At 46.7% G+C, this 21349-nt stretch overlaps 1 protein-coding gene and 1 non-coding gene across 2 annotated transcripts in view; one reads left to right on the top strand and one right to left on the bottom strand.

The window, feature by feature from the left end:
- LOC135908231 (heparanase-like) overlaps positions 1-18320 on the top strand; it is a 38760-nt gene extending 20440 nt beyond the window's left edge. The window contains exons 7-10 of the mRNA XM_065439985.1: positions 8077-8277; positions 12255-12492; positions 14275-14627; positions 18095-18320. Coding sequence (XP_065296057.1) covers positions 8077-8277; positions 12255-12492; positions 14275-14586 — 751 coding nt within the window. The 3' untranslated portion in view covers positions 14587-14627; positions 18095-18320. The remainder of the gene's footprint in view (positions 1-8076; positions 8278-12254; positions 12493-14274; positions 14628-18094) is intronic.
- On the bottom strand, positions 1427-1616 carry LOC135908268 (U2 spliceosomal RNA). The gene has a single exon (XR_010566267.1). It is a non-coding gene; the product is annotated as a U2 spliceosomal RNA (small nuclear RNA).
- Positions 18321-21349: the final 3029 nt, after the last annotated feature.

The raw sequence follows: 21349 nt of genomic DNA, 5'->3' as shown, positions 1-21349 counted from the left end.
AAAGGAGAGACTGGACATTCGAGAACATTGAGAACATTGAGGGTGTCGCTTCGTCAGGAGGTGCACATACAGACTATACAGTCCATCACTGAGATGTATGGACTTGGGAAACTGCGGCGTGTTGCCTTCTCGGCTCGAGACAGCGGCTGTTGTGAAGCGGCTGCACTTCCTGGCGAACGTACGGCAGGCCTGTGGGGATACAAACAACCACTTCGCTGTGTTTGCCGCACGTAGGACCGTTGTTGAATTCATAGCAAGATAGTGTAACGGAACGACCTGTAGAAGTCAAAGGAAAAGGGGTGAAGAAGCGTGATGCGAGGATGTGCCGAGTGTTTTCACTCCAAGAGTAGCGCGCCACCGCGGAGAGAGTTATTGTGTTACTTTAACAAAATCAAAAAGATTCAATCCCCAGAATGTGAATATATCAGGACTGGGAAAGAAAAAAACGGAGGATGCCCCTCCCTTATTCGGTCAGTCTCAGAAGGCTGAGCCAAAGTTGCTACACTCATTTCAGTAGTACCTTGCGGCACTGTGGAAGCTGCAGGACTCGTTAGCCGATATGATAGGTCAAAACTTCTACAGATGTGTTAATCGGCGCAGCACTGTATGCTCGTCGTCTGCTTGGTGTCTTTTAGGCGTCGTCTCAACTCCATTTTCGGTACTTGCTCCCCGCAGTTGACACAGCTTGTTTATTACGCCTGAAAATTTAAAGAAACGATAAGGCTAGTAACTTCTACCACGAAGTGTGGCTATAGTAACGTTACTCACATTGCAGCAGTCGGGAACCACGCATCGTTACATGCTCAAGCTAAGGCCATTAAGCACTCAATATTGTGCTGCCGAAACTCGCTTGATAATGAAGCCTGATATTTCAATTTTCGCGTGCCCGTTACAGCTTGTGGCTGCCACAAACTGTAACATGATTCAATGTAGAATCAGATTCTAAAGCTTAATGCGTGCCTGGCAAATAACGCAATGTTCCAGTAAAAGTGCCTAAAGTTAGAGTCACTGGCACCTAAAGTTTTCAACGTCCTCCTCGTCAGAAATTGTGTTCTCCCCTGTGTATATTGACAATAACTGGTTATTGGTTGTCGACAATGTCGTCAATGATGTGGTCCATTTATCGCATCTTCTCTTCTTCCTCGATCCCATGTTTTACGTATTTCTTCCAGTTCTGTTGACTTGCTTGTGCAATGAAATCTGCAGCACGTTCCTTCAGCTCTTGTACTTTAATTACGCGGTTAGAAGAAGCCACAAAACGCTTCATGTCGCCGGGATTCGATTCCGCGACCTCATGCTCAGCAGTCCAACACCGTAGCCACTGAGCAACCACGGCGGGTGAAGGCTTCTTTTTAACAGCAAAGCTGTTTATGGCAAGGGTTCCGTGAATTTTTCTTCTGCGTGTGCAAAAACTGTGGGCCGATCCCGATAGTGCAATACCCGTGGAGATAGTGCAATACCTGGCCGACAAGCGGCAGAGGTGAAGCAGGCTTCACGCATTCCTCCAAATTGCAAAGAAAAAAAAGTAAGTTTAATACCTATAGTGTCCAAGTAGGACAAGTATCAGATATTAACCTGATAAGAACAGTTACTGCACGTTCACCCGCGTCGGCCATGTCTACGTTCGCACCGCCCTCTCCTTGTCGGCGTTCCAATGCGTTTGCGTATCTCATTTCCTTCCGCTCTCCTATGGTGGCGGTCCCGTCGAAACGTCACGCGTGTCTAGCTTCCTGCGGCTCCTCAGGGCGGCAACCCATTCGCCGACGCGAATGTATACAAAAAATCACGATAACTGAGCTCGTACCTTCGTTCAAGTTAGTGTGTTACCTGCGTGTCTTGTGCTAAACAGCTTCGCTGGTCATCCACATACACAGAGTGTAATGACTCATGATTTTTTACTGTCTGCATAATCGCTATCGCAATAAGTCCACCTGCGATGAACGTAACTGGGTAAGCCACATAAATAAAATAAGGGGATTTGCATGCCAAACAAAGATCTCATTATGAGGCCTTCCGTACTGGGGGGCCCCGAAAATTTGGACTACCTGTGGCTCTGTAACGTGCACCTATATCAAAGTATACAGATGTTCTCGCATTTCATCCCGATCTAAATGCGGCCGCAGTGGCCAGGATTCCATCCCCCGACCTCGTGCTTAGCAGCCCGACACCACAGCCACTAAGCAACCACGGCGGGTGGGAAGCAACATATATCGGCGTGTTAATTGCAGGAACCGTTGAGATGCGCGTTTACAGCTGCGTATTTTTGCAAGATGCACAACTATAAAAGGAAAGTTTATTTATACGAAAATACTTTTACAGAAAGAGGTTACCTAGAAACTTGCAACTATTTCATGCTCGTTTCAAAAATTTTTCTCTGCGACAGGCTGCATTCTAACAATGTATCTTAGTCCAGAAAAAATACCACGCTTCGCCAGTTACTTCTCGAGAACATTCGCATTGCAAAAGCAAAGCTGGGGTAGTAACGCAGTAAGAAGAATACTGTCACGTTGAATGGGGTACAAACGACGTAGTGCCATTTCCAACTACGACACCAAAGAAATCCCGCCATTCCATCTTGCATAGCCTTCATTGTTGCTTGACATTAAACTATTGTTTGCGTGGAACTATATTTTCGGAAAATGCTAAGAACGCAAAGGAATTGCAATTTCGTCTAAGCATTTCTTCCTATTCAAGTGATCTTTAGCCTAGTTATGATATAAGTTTTATGGAATTTTTAAAAATCACCTGTTGCCTATAACACAATTCTCGTCCTTGAGCTGGATTGCTCAGAGAGGCGGACATCACTTGCACGAAAAACAGAAACACATGCAACTTTCTAACAAAAATTCACCAATTAACTTCCTAATTAATGAATTTACACCACATATTGTAATTTACGAACTGTATAACCAGTGACAGTGTCAGGCGTACCCGCTAGAAGTTAATTTCCAGAATGTGACCAGTTTGGAGATGTGCGCCATCAAACTCGCCGCAAAAATGCCCTGTTGGTCCACTATTTTAAGGAGACGCCCTTTCATACATTCAAGTACAAAAGTAACTGCAACATCCATGTAATTCGTCCCGCACTTTGGAAATAACATCTCGAAATCGGCGTCATCAAGCACATTCAATTCAAGTGCATGCGTCTTGCAAACTCACCGGCTACAATTAAGTTGCAATATGTGCCGTAATGCAATTATTTACATAATAATTAGTTGTTTCTAATTAGTTGAATATATGTTTTGGTTTCTCGAGCTTGTAATATTCGCCTTTTCGAATAATCCATCTCAACGACAAAAATTACGCTTACTGCATGCCTCAAGCTATCTTCCAAAAATTCCAACTCACCGCGCAGGCGTGTGGCTTTGGCGTTGCGCTGTTAAGCCCGGGGGAGCAAGATGGAATTCCGACCATTGTCGCCACATTTCGATGGGGGGCGAAATGCAAAAACGTACGCGTGCCACGCATTGGGTACATGCTAAGGAACCCCAGGTGGTCAAAATTAATCGGGCGGCCCCCACTACGATGTGCCCCATAATCATATCGTGGTTTTTGGCACGTAAAGCCCTAGAATTCCCTAAAACTTAAAGACGATCGCCCTATACGTATATTGAAGTGAAGCGGAAGTGTAGCACGCAAAGTCGTGCCTCCTTCCGTATACTACGTCACTCTGGCTGAACCAGTTGCTCCACCAGTTGCTCCACTAGTTGCTCTACCAGTTGCTACACCAATTGCTCCGCCGAGCTCCTTGCATCGCTCAAGACGAAGTTTTGTTGTCGCATGTCAAAGTACTACTTGTTACGCCTTGCAAAGCGTCTTTTTACTTGCTCTCTGCATCGGCTCTGTTTGACCGGTGCGCAGTGAATGCCCAATTTTAGTAGTAGGCGGTGCATACTTTAGCTCAGGGGCACCTATCTAAATTACATAGGAAGGGAGAAATCGTTTTTTTCTTCTTGGAAACCACTGCATCAAATTTGAAGGGGTTTCCTAGACATAAGCAAGAAAGTGAAATTATAGTGACTGTAGGAAGCATAATTTTGATGTAGAACCTGGAGTGTTTCGCAAAAATTGCCCAACATCGGCAAGTTTCAAATAAATAGAACTGAGAGGTTTATAAATCCATAAGTCTGCACAAAAAGAAAGAACAGACATTGCGGTCCTGTAAACTACGTCGATTAGAGAATCTAAAGCGGATAAATTCCATATATGAATTTGCAGCTTGTATAAGTTCATTACACTGTTTGCGAGGGTGTTGCAACACACCTACTCAGGTATTGCTATATCGCAGTTTACAAAACTGCGATATAGTTTTTCATTGCTGAGTTGGTAATAGTAAACTTCTTAGTTCCCTTCTTTGCAATTTAGCAATTTCCATCAGCGTTTCTATTTTGTTAGGTTTGCCGGTTTCATTGAAACATTCGCTTGATAAAATTACATTTTAATTTTTCTATTTGACATGTAACAAACCTTATCAAATTTCGTGTAATAGGCGCCAAGAAAAGCGATTTCTCAGTCCTCTTGTATTTGGATAGGTGCCCCCGAGCTAAAGCTTCCTCTGCACTAAGGGTCACGACTTTCTGTAGTCAGAACCGTATGCATGCCAGCAGACAATGAACCCAATGTAAGAATGGGAATTAACTGCGGTTTCTTAACTTCTATTCACTCTATAGGGCACATAATGCAATTTACAAAGCAGAGCTGGTCAATTCGCAAGGTTAGAATGAGTTCTGAGCAAAATATGGAAACGAACTAAGTACCGGTTTGTTTTCGGTGAGAGTTCAGCTCGCCCCATTTTAGTTCCGGTTCAGTTCTTGTTCGGAGAAGAAAAATTATAACAGCATGGCGACACTCTGCACAATGCTATCCAGTTGTTCGCATATCGCATGCACCCACGCCACCACGCTTTTTACCCCCACGCCGCCACGACCTCCAGCCCATCGAATACTTAATCCCTGGCGCACACCGGACAATCGGCCCCTCTGCTGTTCGTGCGGTATTCCCGGGCACGTCGCACGCCTGTGCCGCCGCCGTCCACTTCAACCACGTGACGACCCACGCACAGCCGCGTACGACCATCCTTTGTCTTACGCTCCAGACCGCGATTTACCCCTTCCCCGCCCAAGCCTTCGCCCAGTTTCCGACCGCCGTTCTCCTTCTCCTCGTCGTCGCTCGCTCTCCCCGATGCGTCGACGTCCCTCTACCACTGACACGGAAAACTAAGTGGCGCAGTTCCAGAGGCAAGAACTGCGTCATCGTCACAACGCTCAAGCCCTCTTCTTTCGCCGCTTTATTAGAAATTTCGCTTCGATTATGGCACCTCTGACAGAGCTTCTTCGGGGAGACCCTAATCTTTCCGCATGGTCCCCGACTTGCGATGATGCCTTCGCAACGCTACGTCGCCTGCTCACAACACCACCGATACTGCGCCATTTCGATCCAACTGCTCCCACGGAAATCCATACGGATGCTAGCGGTGTTGGTCTTGGCGCTGTGCTCGCCCAGCGAAAGCCCGGCTGCCAAGAATATGTTGTTGCTTACGCAAGCCGTACTCTGACGAAAGCTGAAGCGAACTATTCCGTCACGGAAAAAGAATGCCTCGCGATCATCTGGGCCATCACAAAATTTCGCCCATACCTGTACGGCCGGTCCTTCGATGTCGTTACCGATCACCACGCACTTTGCTGGTTGTCGTCTCTCAAGGATCCCTGCGGCCGCCTAGCCCGGTGGGCACTGAGGCGCCAAGAGTACGATATCCGAGTTGTCTACCGCTCAGGCAAGAAGCACGCCGATGCCGATGCTCTTTCGCGCTCGCCTGTCCACGCCGACATTGTCAGTGTGTCCGTCCTAGACGACCCACTTCCATTCACTTCTGTCGACATGGCTTTGGAGCAGCGCAAGGACTCCTGGATTTCATCTTTGATAGATTGCATCTCAAATTCACCTACACGCCCACCATCCCGAGCGTTACGCCGACAAGCTTCTCACTTCGCCATCCGCGACGGAATGGTCTATCGCCGTAACTACAGTTCCGACGGCCGCAAATGGCTGCTTGTAATACCCCGGCAGCTCCGCACTGATGTATGCGCCGTTTTCCACGCCGACCCTCAGTGCGCACACGCTGGTCTCTTCAAGACCTACACCAGACTACGTCATAGGTTTTATTGGCGTGGCATGTACACATTTGTGCAAAAGTACATTCGCTCTTGCACAGCATGTCAAAGCCGGAAGCCTGATCCTTGCCGCCCTTCTGGACCAATGCAACCTTTGCCGTGCCCTTCGCGACCCTTTGACCGGGTTGGGATAGACCTCTATGGGCCTCTGCCATACACAGCTGCTGGCAATCGTTGGGTCATTGTAGCTGTAGACCATCTCACGAGGTATGCAGAAACGGCCGCTCTGCCAGCCGCGACGGCTCGTGACGTTGCCTCCTTCCTCCTTCAACGCTTCGTTCTACGTCACGGCGCTCCCCGCGAACTCCTGAGCGACCGTGGCCGCGTCTTTCTCGCCGATGTCATTCAAGAACTTCTCGCTGAATGCCGCATTATTCATCGCTGTACCACGGCATATCACCCGCAAACAAACGGATTGACAGAACGCATTAACCGAACTCTCGGCGACATGCTTTCGATGTATGTCGCCTCCAACCACACCAACTGGGACCTCATCCTTCCCTATGTCACGTACGCCTACAATACGGCACCCCACTCAACGACGGGCTTTTCTCCCTTCTTTCTTCTATATGGCCGCGAACCATCATTTCCCATTGACACTATTCTTCCTTACCGTCCCGACTTATCAGAGGGTACGCCTGTTTCCGAAGCCGCCCGGTATGCAGAAGATTGTCGGCAGCTAGCTCGCTCCCTTACAACGCAAGAACAAGCCCTACAGAAATTTCGTCATGACGACGGGCGCCCCCACCACCAGTTTTCGCTTGACGCTCTCGTTTGGTTGTGGGTGCCTCCTACCTCGACACCAGGTGTCTCCTCCAAGTTTGTATCTCGATACCATGGGCGCCTACCGAGTTCTACAGCAAACTTCTCCGGTGAACTACGTCATCGAACCTCTGACACCTCCTACGGACCTGCGTCGCCGAGGCCGCGAAACTGTGCACGTAGATCGGCTCAAGCCGTATCACGAGCCCTTCGTCCTCACGACGCCCTAGACCTCCTGTGCGGCTCCGTCTTCAGCGAGGGGGGAAGTTGTAAGGAAGAAGAAGTGCGCCGTGCAGAGCGCCGCAGCCGGGTCGCCAATGCTAGTGAAGTGGGGCTCGGGCTAGACGCTGTTCCTGGTGTGACTGGCTAAGCCTACGCTGTTGCGTCTTCTTGTCCGCGTTCATCGTGCCGTCCACAGCCGTGTCGTAGTTCTTTGCCATAGCACAAATATTGTCAGGAGGCAGAAATAGATGGCCTGGCATATGGAACACAGAAATTGACGTTTTTTTTTTACAGATAATACCAACCAATAAAGTTTAATGTTATACAGCTACAGCAGGCGTACACGTAAAGACAGCCATCTAAAGTGGCGTCGCTGTATACAATGCGTCCATCCCTGCCGACGCATCCATCCTCGCGCTCCCTCATCTTCCCATTTGCTTTTATCGGCGTCCGTACGGAGTAAGTGCAAAACCGTAGATAATTGTATTCTAAGAAGTATATATAGGGAGCCCAATTTCGGTATCTGTAAGCGCAATATCCAACAGTCCCAACCGAATTGTCGCAAGGTTCTCAGAAGGACACACCGCCAAACAAAGCGTGGCGGTGCGTTGACTTGGTTTTGTAGATTTTGCAGCCCGTCGCACTGCGCGCCTCTGCCGACCTTCTAGCCGCCTACGCGCTGGCCGCGGATTTGCGGTAGACCTCAGTATACAACACGACGACAGCGGCGGCGGAGGCGCGAACGTGCCTCGTGTGTTCGTATACCTGCTATCGCAATAAAACGCATAGTATGTCGCGACACCGCCTTACTTCTTTCCGAGAGCGGCTATAGAGGCGTTCGATCACGGCCGTACTCTACTTCAATGTGACGAGCCTTTTCTCTTTGTCCTTGGTTACATTGTATACGTATTCTTTTTGGCAGCTACCACCACCGGCACCCGGCGGGAACTGTGGCCGACATCCTCAATGGGACGACGCTGCGCGGCCTCTCGGATAGCATCCAGCAGCTGTGGTCAGTGCTGAGGCGTAACGGTCTGCGCAAGTCGCTGTGGATCACGGAGGCCGCGTCAGCCGCCGGCGACGGACTGCTCGCCATCTCGGACACGTACGCATCGTCGCTCGTGTAAGCCTTCTTGCCTTCCTATGTATGCTACCCTTGGTGAACATACAGCCCTGTATGTTACCTGACAAGTACAACCCTGTAGAATATAAGGAGTATATACTATAGTGCAGGCGCGCCAGCCAATTGCGCTCACTCTTTCAGCAACGACACGGTCGGTTGCAGCAAATTACTTTCAATATCAACATTTCTCGAAAACTATGTTTTTGGAGTGTACAGGCATAGATGCGCTGGTCAGAGCGGTTATTTATTGCAATAGCACATATATGGACACTCCAGGCGCATTTCTTGCCGCCGGTGTCGCTGTTGCCGGCATGTTCTGTGCAAAGCCCAATAGCGATAACACCGTCCCCGCTCGCCGTATGCTGTATTTGAGTGAAAGCGCGCAAAGGGAGCCCGACAATGGCGGCTCAATCTGACACGCAGTAGGGAGGAAAACTGACAGTAAATGCACCGTCTTCAGTCGCGCGAATGACTGTGGGGTGACGGGCGGCGGCAACTTTGTATTTCGCGGCCACGCGCCAAGGGAACCGATGATCGCGACTCAATTTCGCGCGCGCAACGGAGGAAAGTAGGGAGGCAGTTCGGGAGGGATGGGGGCGGCGGTCTACTCCGGTGGCAACTGCGTACATTGCTCGGCCGAGCGCGGACTCTCGTGCCCTGTCCTGAAAGCCATTTGCAGACGCCTCGTAACTTTGTGCGAGCTGTGTTCTTGCCTCTCAGTTTGCGTTGAAGCTATAGGCAGCATGAAGGGCACTTCGCTCGCTACTGCTGCCGTGCTTCCTAGAGCCAACGTTCTGACGGCGAGTGTCCGCGATTATCGACTGGGATGTGTTCATGTTTGCCTGTGCGCGCTGACACCATGCTTGTTAACATAGTAATCGAATGTTTCCAAGTTTATATGGCCGATAAATATATTATCCTTACTTCATATAGCTGCCTGATAATTTGCTATTGCAGTCGATGCTTCACCTTTCGGGTGAAACCGTGACTTTTTTTTTCGGTATGACATTTACTGAATTTCCAGCTTGTCAATGAGTACATCATATAGCCGACAATGTCAAGGGTTTATCGCCGTACATACCGTCGTGGGAAATATTTTTGAATAGATTCGACGAAGTATAGCGGTATTTGTGCGATTGCCATATAGGGTATCAGATTTGAAGGCGACAAGACGTTTGCGTAGGCAAACGGACCGTTTTTTGTGTAGAGTTATGTGAAATAGAACCAGGACAAGCAGCTAACAAACGCCGTTCTTTGTCAAAAGCTGTGTCGGCGATTGACACTTTGCAGACGACGCGCAAACTCGCCGTTAAATGACGACGTAAGTCGTTGATAGGCCTATACGAGGCATGAGCCGCTTAGGCTGGCATGAGCAAGACGTCATGAGGGCCGAGAATCTCTATATATGCCTCGACTATCGTAAGACAGCGAGGAAAACGTTCCCACCGATATTGCTTTTCTTTCGCCGGGGAGTTCACGTTGTCAAAAGTTGTAAAATTATTTCCAACTTGTTTTCTGAGTATTGTTTATTTATTTTATTATTTATTTCAACGTACTGTCAACCCCGTGGGGGTTATTACGGGAGTGGGTAAACAATTTTGATACATTGTACACGCGGCCACAAAAGATTACGGACCATCAAATCTGGGAGAAAGCTGAATATCTACGCAACCTCACAATGCTGCCAGATATTTGCATTTTGGGCCTCGAATAGAATATACCAACAACATTATCGTCGACAGTTTTACTGACTACTGCTACAGGCTGCTCGGGAATTGAATATTTTCCGAGATTTCATGGTCCGTAAACTTTTGTGGGCGGGTGTACATTTGCAGTCCTGGCTTTGTTAGTCCTGATCATTTGTTACTGTGTGAAGTGTTTCGGTGGTCTCATCTTCTTGTTCCTTTATGCCGAAAACGAAAAGGTTCGATCGCGGGCTTCTCTAAATCGACTTTTTTTCGTCATTATCGAAAGCTATTGCTCTAACTCAGTTACTTTTTTCACACAATTGGAGACTCGTTTTTCCAGGTGTCCTAATTTTTCTAGCTTCTTTTCAATACTATTAAGCTTCCGATTTGTTACGGTTTTCCCTTTCTTGATATCTTGAACGTCTGTCGCAAATAATTTGAATTGTTCCGCAATAGAAGGATCTGGTCCAGGATTTGGCTCTATGTCGCCTCCCATTAGCAACAATAAACGCAGTGAAACACTCAGAGTACACAACATATCCAGCACGGGCTGTGGGCACGGCAGCAAAAGGAGGAATACGTTGTTACAACGCAGGCATTTGCTGTAGCGTTTGCTCACCTGTATGAAGAAAACGAATGGGCTAGTAATTGTAGCTAGTAAATGACCACTAAAAATTCTGATGAAATTGCCGGCTTTGCTGCCACTGGGAAAAAAATATCCGATGGAGTTATCCCTTTTCGTGGAGTAATACGAGTAAAATCACGAGTAATACGAGTGTCACACGTTGGTGCTATTACTATAATACTACTGCGCGTATAGCGTTGACACTACAACGTGACAGTACAATGACAAGAAGTAAGTTATTATAATTATCGAATTACTTGCAACGAGTTGTATGCAACTCTTATTGTGGGGCGGCTTGGCGCCTCTGTGGAGCTGTTGGTATCGACACTGGGTCACAACCTATAAACTAAGCACAAGCACCGGCCACAACACCGCACTACAACTGCCCCTTGTGCCTCCGCACCCCAAAACATAAATCATGGCGGACATCCACATTGAAAGATGTTCGCATCCGCCATGACGCAACGGAAACGAGCGAAAGCAGTTGGCTGGCACACGTATAAAATTTTCATCGAATTTGGCAGCGCTGTTAGCACGGTGACGATGACAACCAATTTTTATTGGTCCATAAATTTCCGTCTCATGGTTGAGATTTTCTGTGACTTATTTGACTACATAAGTTGCCTGTTTAGCCCTTTGGTCATTCGAATGGCAGGGACATCTTGGTGATATGCCCCAGCGTGATTTTACTTTTCAATACAGGATGTCAGAAGACGCCTAAAGTTTTGCCATCTGATGCTTCTGTTCCCTAAAGATTGTTCCCAGTAAAGCTACGCCGCTTTTCTTTAGAATGTCAAACATGTAGAGCCTGCATTTTCGTACTATATATTGCAGGCGTACTGCATCTTGGCGCGGCGTTTGCTCGTTTCTGTCGTTCAAAAATGTTGCCAGCTGAATAAAAGTTCGCTGCTTCTAAATGTTTTTAAAGAGCCCACTTTACTTTTCTTTCTTTTTTTGCGCAGACAATCTCGTGCGCCTTGATTTCGCACATCGCTGTGGCATTTAGTGCCAGAAAATATTATCACAGATTCGCCATAAGGGCGAAGAAATGAATGCGTTAGCAACGTGTTAGAAAATTACACAAAGTGCAAGACTCCTACCTGTAGTGGCAGTATCAATTGAAGTGAATGTAAGCTAAGTAAAATAGAGCAGTTGTGCTAGGGGTTCTCTGTTTGAATCCTGCGATCCCACAATTTCATTTATGTTTATTAATTAGCCTAACGTCTTCCTTGACAAATTTACCCCCACTTTTCCGTATCAGGTATCTTTCAAAGCGCTTTCCTGGGCCGATCCCGGAGGTAGTACACAGCCGCGCCAATAAGATTACATCATTTTCAGGTTCGAGGTCGGTTATCGTTTCGCACTTTAAGTATTTACGTCTGAGAAGATTTAAGATGAAAGGCACGAGCTGACGGTGTTTCCTTTCACGACATTTGCTTGCGGGCTGCCATTCTCAAACTCCTGAGAAGCGATTCTGACAGGAATGCGAAATCTGGTGCGATCAACTTTGGTGATAGAATGGCGCGCCAATACATGCCGCATGCGTGACATATAGCGTACATATACCTAAATATATGCGTAACATCGCGGCGACGGCGAAATTTCGCCTGGAGCGTCCACGCGACTGCTATCGCGACGAAACTGAAACGCGACCCGCGTCGCAGCTGGCTGGACACGCTGGGCACGGCCGCCAGGCAGGGCGTGTCGGTGGTGTTCCGCCAGGACCTGGTGCAGGGCAACAACCGGCTGCTGGCCGACGACGAGTTCCGGCCGCTGCCCGACTACTGGATCAGCCTGGTCCACAAGCGGCTCGTCGGCAGCCGCGCGCTCCAGCTGCGCACACAGCCCAGGGACGACGCGGTGCGCCTGTACGCCCACTGCCTCAGGGACGGCGCCATCAAGGTATGCGCGAGCGGCACCGTGCTAATGGCGTTTTGCTTTCACTTGAAAAAAAAAAATACGGGGGGTTGCACAAAAAACCCCGTATTGCGGGCAAATTGACACAAACTTCGAGGAACACATGGTAAGTTTTTTCCTAAAATCCGAAACCGCTCCGAACTTGCATCTCGGCTTTAAAGTAATATGTAAGAACGTGCTTTAGCAAGCACTGCCTGACGGCTAAAAGTAAAAGCCTGATTAAGCATGTGAAACCAAAAGTTGCGTGTGAGACAATGAGAACGCGTGTACACTCCGTAAACACATTCATAATACCTAGAAGGATTGCTCACTGAAGTGACGGCCATATAATGAGTATTTAGAAGACCTCATGGAGACGGTTGAATTTCGCAGCCCGAGCCCCCTCTTACCGCGAAGGGAATGGCGTTTCTCAGTTGTGTAATGCTAATCCGTGTAGTTGTCTTGCACCTCGCTATCACTAATACTGCTTCGCCTTTCCGGCAAAACTGCATCCTGCTTTTTTTTTACGCCGAGTAAGATATAAGCGCTGCTGCGCATGCCTGATATTGAATCTGATTTCGAGTGAGTCCAGCGTGGCCTCATTTTGGTTACTGAGTGAATTATATATATTTATGACCTCTGCATCAAAGTGGCGTTGTTTACATCCCTAATAAATGTTGTAAATTATTAGATTTTTTCCCCCACTAGTCGTGAACATTGCCTACGGGAAAGGGAAGCAATACTGAGACATAAATCACTCACGTGCATTTCACATGCCGTTGATAAGACTGCCAAAGGGGTTACTGAAGTCTGCACGTTTTTTTTTTTTAGGGTCAAAAAAGCATGCAAAGGAATTTCAATCGAGGTGAACATACAGCAGCATATTCAATCTCTAGGCATAGGCTATCCATAGTAATAGAAGTAATTGTTGGTTGGCTACCTACATTCTTTATTTGCATTGCCTACTGGAAAGGGAAAGAATACTGAGACACACATCATTCACGTGCATTTCACACAGCCTTGATCTCTGTCGAAGGGGTCACCGCAGACTGTAGTGACTCCTTCGGCAGTCTTTTATCAAGGGCATGTGAAATCAACTGCATGTGACCTCTGCAGTGAATTTAGTCATGAAGACTGCAGCTTTTTTTTTTCAAGGTCAAGAAAAGCACACAAATCAATTTGAATCGAGGTGAACATACAGCGACATTTAAATTCTCTCTATAGGCACAGGCTATCCATACCATTAGAAATAATTGTTAGCTACCTGCGTCTATTGAAAACTATATTAAACTTTGCCCTTTGTATATATTGAACTATATTGTGTCTGCACATGGTGTTCACAGTGCAAATTAAAAAAGAAGAATGTTGAAACGAAAAAAACACGGATAAGGTAGCCGCCGCTGGTGCTTCTTTGCTTCTAGTGCGCTTGTTCTCCTATGTCAGCATTTGCAGAAATAAAGGGAAATTACGAATTAAAATTCGTCTGCATCCGCGCCAACAATTATGCAGTGTGATTTTAGGCACAATAAAATGTTATGTGAATAGCTAGCGGCAACTCAAAAGAAACCTCAAATGATGTGGGTAGCCCTGGTAATAACACTTCAGGAGGGAGAGTAGGCTTCGGCATTCTCGGAAGCCTCGCCGCCAAGTGCTGTAGCAGATGACGCTCGACCTTTCGTAAAGCTTCGGAGGAGGCTCGAGCCCCGGCACAACACCCACCCGGTAGTCGGCGCCTATGCGTACGGGTGCTAGAGTTCGTGGCAGCACCCGGGACCACTTCCGCTGCAGGGTCACCGGGGCGCGGTGATCGTGTTCGGCCTGAACCTGTCCAACGAGACGGCCGTGCTGACGCCCAAGGATCCCGAGCTGCAGGCGAGTCACGTGATGGCCTACGCGGTGGAACCCGACCCCGCCGGCAACCTGGTGGCGGAGGACGTGGTGCTCAACGGACGCCCACTGGTGCTCAGCGAGTCGCTGCGCTTCCCGGACATCGTGCCGGCCGTCCTCCACCCGCGGCAGCCCATGGCCATCGGCGCCTACTCGATGGCCTTCTTCGTGTTCGCCGACTACAAGGCGCCCGCCTGCACCGGGACCTTCTGACCACCCCATCGCGCCGTTCCGCAGGAGGCTCGCACAATGTGGTGAGGTTGCTTTTTGGTATAGCTCCAGCAGTTGTGGGTGCTCTTACCCCTCGACTTATATGTAGGTGCATCCGCCCGCAAGCCCCATCCCAAAAATAGCTACCTGAAACAGCCGCTGCACTCATTACAGATATACCAGCAGTAAGATTTTTCCAAATGAATTGGGATGTATATTTGGGCTATTTCGCGAAGGAGGGGGGGTGGGGTTGCATTTATTATTAGAAGACTGCTAAGGGGCTCAAAAACACCCGTATGTCTTCAAGAATTTCTCAGGTGTTTGTACAAGACTCTTAAGTGTTCACACTATACATACCGCCATTACCGCGGAACTAGGTTCTGTGTTCTGCGTTTTAAGGAGCACCTTTGTAAGAAACAAAGTAATCATAAAGGGCATCAGCGGACGACTCCGAAGTATAGTCATATTCTAAAGCTCTTTCAAAGTAAGCGAACTTACCTGTCCATCTTGCAAAAAAAAAAAACGCTGTACTACAGTGAATTTATAGGGTATACTATCTTAACTTCATGCACTGTTTGACGCCAACTTGAAGGAAAATGAAGGTCCACAGAAGCAGAAACTCAGTACTGAGTTTCGCGTAAGGCTTCCGTAGCAACCAAGTAATAATAGCGACATATCACATATCATAGCAAAGTCATAAAAGTTGCGTTAAAGCGCGAAACCGCGGACTATCGCTGTAACAATGGCGCCAAGGTTTTCCGATCAGTCTTAGAAATTTCGCAGGCCTGACCACGGTAGATGGCTTATTCTTGCATTAGAAGTTTACCTGTTTTTGTAAAGACCGCCTGTGAGCACGTAATCCGCTTTCCAGCACAGTAACGCAGAAGGAAACAACGCAGAAGGAAACTGGTGCACAAAGCGTGACATCTTTAAACAAAATGCTTACTGAATTAAAACCCAAAGCCACCGGACGTCTAACCACACTTCGGCTATCACGTAATCCCGCGATCTCTATGAAAAGTGCTGGTCCTTCTCATGAAACAAATTGTATATTTACGATCCTAGCAAGATTGTTTCTTCGCTTGGCAAATGTCCCCCCTTTTCTTTATTTTTATTCGTGGTAGTCCTAAGCTCGTAAACGTCGAAACGCCAAATTAAACGGGTTAACAGTATGCGGTGTATGCCAGAAATCATTGAAATAAAAAGTGAGGTGGCAAGACACAGAGCCATATTTTGGTGATATAACGTTCCTAGTTGCGAGAGCGCCACCTCTCTCTCACACCGGCTTCCCTGTCTTCTGACCCTTTCACGTGCTCACATGAAGTCTATACTAGCTGGCCGCAAAATTTCTGAGCACACCGAATGGAGCCTTTCAAAAACATGAACAGAAATGGGGGAATAGAAACTTCCTCTCATTAGTTGGATTCCTCAAAAACGCACACAACACCATTCCGTGTTACATGCGCTTCATTGCCAGCTGTTCGTTTTATAGACAAGTTGTGACGCTATGTCAAGCCAATTAGCGCCCAGTCGAGCGGTCATCAGGGATGAATGCGAGGGCGCATTGCCTCCCGGCCTCCTCTGAGCTCGTATGTTTCCTTCTGTGAAAGGAAGATGTTTTACACCTGACGGGAAGGCACGCCAAGCCGAAATTTCTTTATTCTAGCGGGTGATCATATGTTGAAGTTTTACAGAAGATTTAACACTCGCTGTTGGCAGGCAGCGCAATTCTAATTCACGAGCTAGGTTATTCAAATAGGCGGACATATTTGCACGAGATATCGAAGCAGATATTCAACTAACTCACTAATTAATTTCTGAAATATTCGCTTCACGGCACATGTTGAAATATACGAATTGCAGCGGGGGGGGGGGGTGAGTTTGTAATCATTAATAATTTTCAGGATGACACTATAGTTTCGACATATTTATTGCCAAATTTGATGACACATATATGGAAACCCATTGCATCCTCAAAATTCGTTCTAAGTGGATGTACGCCAACCGTCTAGAATTCATGAATTGCAATATGGTCGTGAAGTAATTAATTAGGAAGTTACATTGGGAATGGTTGGTACTTATTTGATTATGTGTTTCTATTTTGATGTAAGTAATGTCGGCCTGTTTGAACAATCCAGCTCAAGGACGAGAATGCCGCTGTCACAGGCGGGTTTTACAAGTGACGTAAAACTGAGAAATAATTACTCTGTTGTGCTTGAAAGACACTGAAATTGCTGTGACGAGCTTTACTGAGTGTACGTGGTGAAACAACACGCTCCCGGTGGTGTTCTTTTACAACAGGTTCGATATTGAAGCAAAGGAACAAAAAGCGAGATAGAGAATCATTCTTGGTGTAAATTGATGAATACTTAAGGTGCAAGGAAGACGCGATGACTAAGTGATGTCCTCGGCATTTCCTTGCGTCACAGTTCCATAGATTTTACAATCTCTCCAAGTAGTAATGAGACTGGCGACGATAAAAATTACACAAATGATTTTTAACAGAGAAAAAGTTATATTCTGAGGTTTCACGAGCCGAAATCAGAATATGACTATGAGACGCGCCGTAATGGGAGACTCCGGATTCATTTGGCTATCTGGGGTTCTCTAACCTGCCCCCTAATTCAAGTAAACTCGAATTTTGATGCGAAAGCATCAAACGACACCCTGAGCGATAAAGCAGGCGTCTGTATTCTGTGGCAGCCAAACGCCACGACACTGGCTGTGACGCTGCGGCACGAGCGCGCATCTACGAAGCAGAGTGGGCGAAAGGGGACACCTGCTTCCGCGCTAACATGTCAGGTGATGCGTGAGGGGAGAGGGAGTCGCCGCGACGCCACGTCATCCTCGCGCTCTCTCTCTCTCCGAATCCTGTGTTACCAAGTTCTCTAGAGGGTGTTGGTGTTACCCGCACATTCCTTCACCGCGCTCTCTCGCCTGCGTTCGAACTGCGCACCGGCAAATAAAAACGCGCCAAGTGACTCATCGCGCTCGCTTGCCCCGATGAGTTCGTAACTCGAAGGACTGCTTAGCGGCGTTCAATTGGACAATAATTTTTTTCGAATTCGCAACTCATAAGATGTGCTTAGGTGTCCTCAGATTTCTTTCCTTTTTAATTCGCCCCCATCAAAATTCAAGTTTGCCTTAGGGTCAATCATATGTCTTTTATGCTCAACAATTATTTCATTTTCCTAATTAGTTGTTTAGTTTTGTCTTGAGAGATTTTAAAACTCTATGCCATGGAAATCACTTAATTATCACATTTTCCGCATTCTAAAGGAATTTCTAACCAATTTTCGGAAATACACTGTATCAAACACTAACACTACAAATGCAAGCCATTCGTTGTGGCATCATCTGCCCGAATAAATACGAACGACATTTTAATGTCACTGAGAGATGTGACGCTATAGCCTGATGTATGAGAAAAGTCTGCGTCTCTTTCGCTTTCCTTTTCCGCGTCCTCTTGGCTAATGTCGCCGTCGTTCTTTTTTTTCTCTATTTCTTCAAGGTTCACCCGCACCTGCGCGACCACCGAAAGACGTTGCACCACGAGGCGTTGCCGAGCGCAGCCGAACAATAAAAACGAAATAAGCATGCGTCTGAAGGGAGGACTGATATGATTTTTTTTGTTCATTCATAAAAATGTGATTCAATAGCTGCCGACAAGAGCTTATGAGAAATCTATTGTACGGACTACACAATGATCTGCCAATTAAAAGTGCAATTTTCGCTGACGTCTTTCGCTTGAATTGCACAGCATTCATGAAAAACTATGCATCTGGGCTTCTACGAGATCTGTCGCAAAAGTGGATACAGCGAGTCAGCGAAGAAGGAGAGAGGGTGTGGTGGCCCCGCTTTCACGCTCTCTCCACTCAAAAGGACCCGGTTGTCTCTGGCACGAGCCCGAGTGCTTTGAGGTAAGGCAGACATTTATGCGTGAGTTTTGTAAAATTATAGATCGACGAACAGGCAAAACAAACGATCAATGATAAATTCCTCGTGAAATTGGACAAGAATGCGCCTAAAGTTCTTGAAAAGTTACGAGAGATCTATGGAAATAATACCCAGGTAGCACAAAAGAGATACGTAACGTTTTCGTAGCGTTCATCCAATACGATAAAAACGGGTTAAAGAAGACACGAATGAGAGATCTTCGGTTGGAAAACGTCGTATATCTCTGCTAATGGCCGGCTTAATTACTTTCTTGAGACGATCTAGAACAGGTCTGCAAGACGTATTCGAAAAGCTGGTCTAGAAATAGGATTGGGAAAGACACAAGTAATCCCTTTGCCAAAACTATTCGCAACCAATTTCTAAACGGTTTTAGGACGTTATCAAAAAGCTGGTCTAGAAGCGGTCTTGAAAGGTTTACGATCATCTGAAGCTAATTTTCGCTGGTGACGGGCGCGATCAGACATCGTTGTTCAAAACACGCGTTTAGTTTCGCCTCACGCGACTGGCCTATGCCGCGCAGACTTCGTCAGCCGCACCCGTTGGCACGGCCTAGGCCAATCGCGTGAGGTGAAACTGATCGGGCGTTTCGAACAACGATTTCCAATCGCGCCCCAGATGAGTAGAAGCGTCGGTGTTGCAGTGCCAAGCACTGTTCCCCGCGTGGCCGGCGCATCCTCTACTAAGTCGCACAAAAATTAGCCTGTTAGGAATAATAAATCCTTAATACCGCCTTTAGTAAGCTACGATGCTTACAACCACAATGGGAATGACATCCTGCAAATAACAAATGGCCGCATCTTGGCAGGTGGCCAGACCAAGCCCTTCATGCCAAGAGTGCATGAAATGAGAACATTGTGACAAAGCAAAAACACTTTATTAAAATGTAATGCTTATGCAAGGTTCGAACAAACTGTGTGAGAAATGCAAATAGAAGTAAAAGTACATCAACAATGACAAAAGTCGCAGAAAGGATTCGTAATGAACTCGAAAGTGAACATTCACTAGCACATAAACAAAATTCCAAGTACACATACAAAAATGAACAGAAGCACCTGGAGTGTACTAAAGTGTCTAATTTATCATAGTAAAGTGCACGTGCTATAAGATGGACTAGAGTTATGCAGAAGTGACATCAGAGCGAATGGAAGAAGTAGACTGAAAGATGCAAGAGTATGAATCGGATGGTAACTGCCTCCAAGCAATGTTACTAATGAGCTAGATGCTTGAAAAGAGCACAAAAAGAAATACCACCGCATACCATCATAAAACAATCCTGTGACAGAAATAAAAAAAAATGGGAACAATGCAAATTTGGAAATATTGCCTTTAGGATATATCAAAGAAGGTAATGGCGAGAAAAAATAACCATGCAACAAAAAGTCAAAAAGTGAAATTAGTACAGAATACTTAAACGGGGGTTTCAGTGTAACAAGTGAACACTACTGTAGTACAGCGAACGATGAGACAGTAATGCTGCATCATGCCACTCCAGAACGTCAGAAATGAATATGCAAGCCTCATATTAGAAATAAACTAACATAAACATGGAAATAAACTGGAATGCATTGGAAGATGCATTTGTGTAACAAAGGAAGCAATGGTCATAATAAATAGTAAGTGTTTTATCTAAAAAGCCCTTTACAAGAGGCAAAGTTGTACCTCTCTGGCAAAACAAAGTTGCACCGAATAATTTGCAAACCAGCAAATACATTAATTAGCACACTGACATGTCACACTTTGCGCACATCTCCAGTCTCCTAAAGTTAAAAAAAAACACTCTGAATGAGAAAAACGTTTAACACATGTAGCCCAAAACGAATTCTTTGCCAGTTCACTCACACTTTCACATCCAAAAACATTTGCCACAAAGTCCAGGCACAGTTCCACTGATGGTTACCAATTCACCCCCACTTTCACGTCCAAAAATATTTGGCACACAGTCCAGGCAGAGCTTCATAGATAAACAGCTTGAGAGCACCCTACTGATTATTGCGCAGTCCCGCTGCTGGAAATAGAACTGCCGCACATGCTGGTAGTGATTTCAATGTAGACACACTTGCTGCCCTGGACAGGTATGCTCAGATATCTGCACTGGTGCTCCATTTTGTCGAAGTAGACACATTGATGCACTACGCTGGTAATTGAAATGTTTTGAATGCACAAGTATTGGCTTCACCAGAGAGACTTGCCCACATACCACCACTGGCATATATATGCACTTGCTCTTCACTCAGTAGCATTGAACTTAAAGTGTTCCCTATGTTGAAGCAATGTGTAAAATCGGTGTCACACGACCACTCTCGATCGCGATCAAGCCCGATCCTCCGGATCGAAATTATCGATGCGACTGGCTCACTCTCGTAGCTTGCGCAGAGGAGCCGATCACGACCGAGAAATTCGATTTGTAACGGACTGGATAGCGGCTAAAAGAGCCCCGTGTGAAACCTGTATCAAATAATGCATATATATATATATATATATATATATATATATATATATATATATATATATATATATATATATATATATATATATATATATATATATATATATATATATATATATATATGTTGTCGGGCCCTTGGCCCTCTCTGCAGCGCGCACGGGGGAAGCCTTTGAATCGCGCGCCACAACGGCATTCGTCGCATGGAGCATGCGCATCGATCGCGGTAGCGTAAGAACTCGCGCGGGGACTGCCGGGACGGCGGCTGCCCGATAAGAAGGCAGCGGAGACGGCACTCGGGGCTTTTTGCGGGGCGCGGGCTTGGGCAGGCGCTGGTGGGGCGTGGCCCGTCTAGGTTTCTTTTAC

The sequence above is a fragment of the Dermacentor albipictus genome, chromosome 2 (genome assembly GCF_038994185.2).
Source record: "Dermacentor albipictus isolate Rhodes 1998 colony chromosome 2, USDA_Dalb.pri_finalv2, whole genome shotgun sequence".
Lineage (NCBI taxonomy): Eukaryota > Metazoa > Arthropoda > Arachnida > Ixodida > Ixodidae > Dermacentor > Dermacentor albipictus.
Note: the sequence above shows the minus strand (reverse complement) of the source record. Positions and strands in the feature narration are given on the sequence as shown.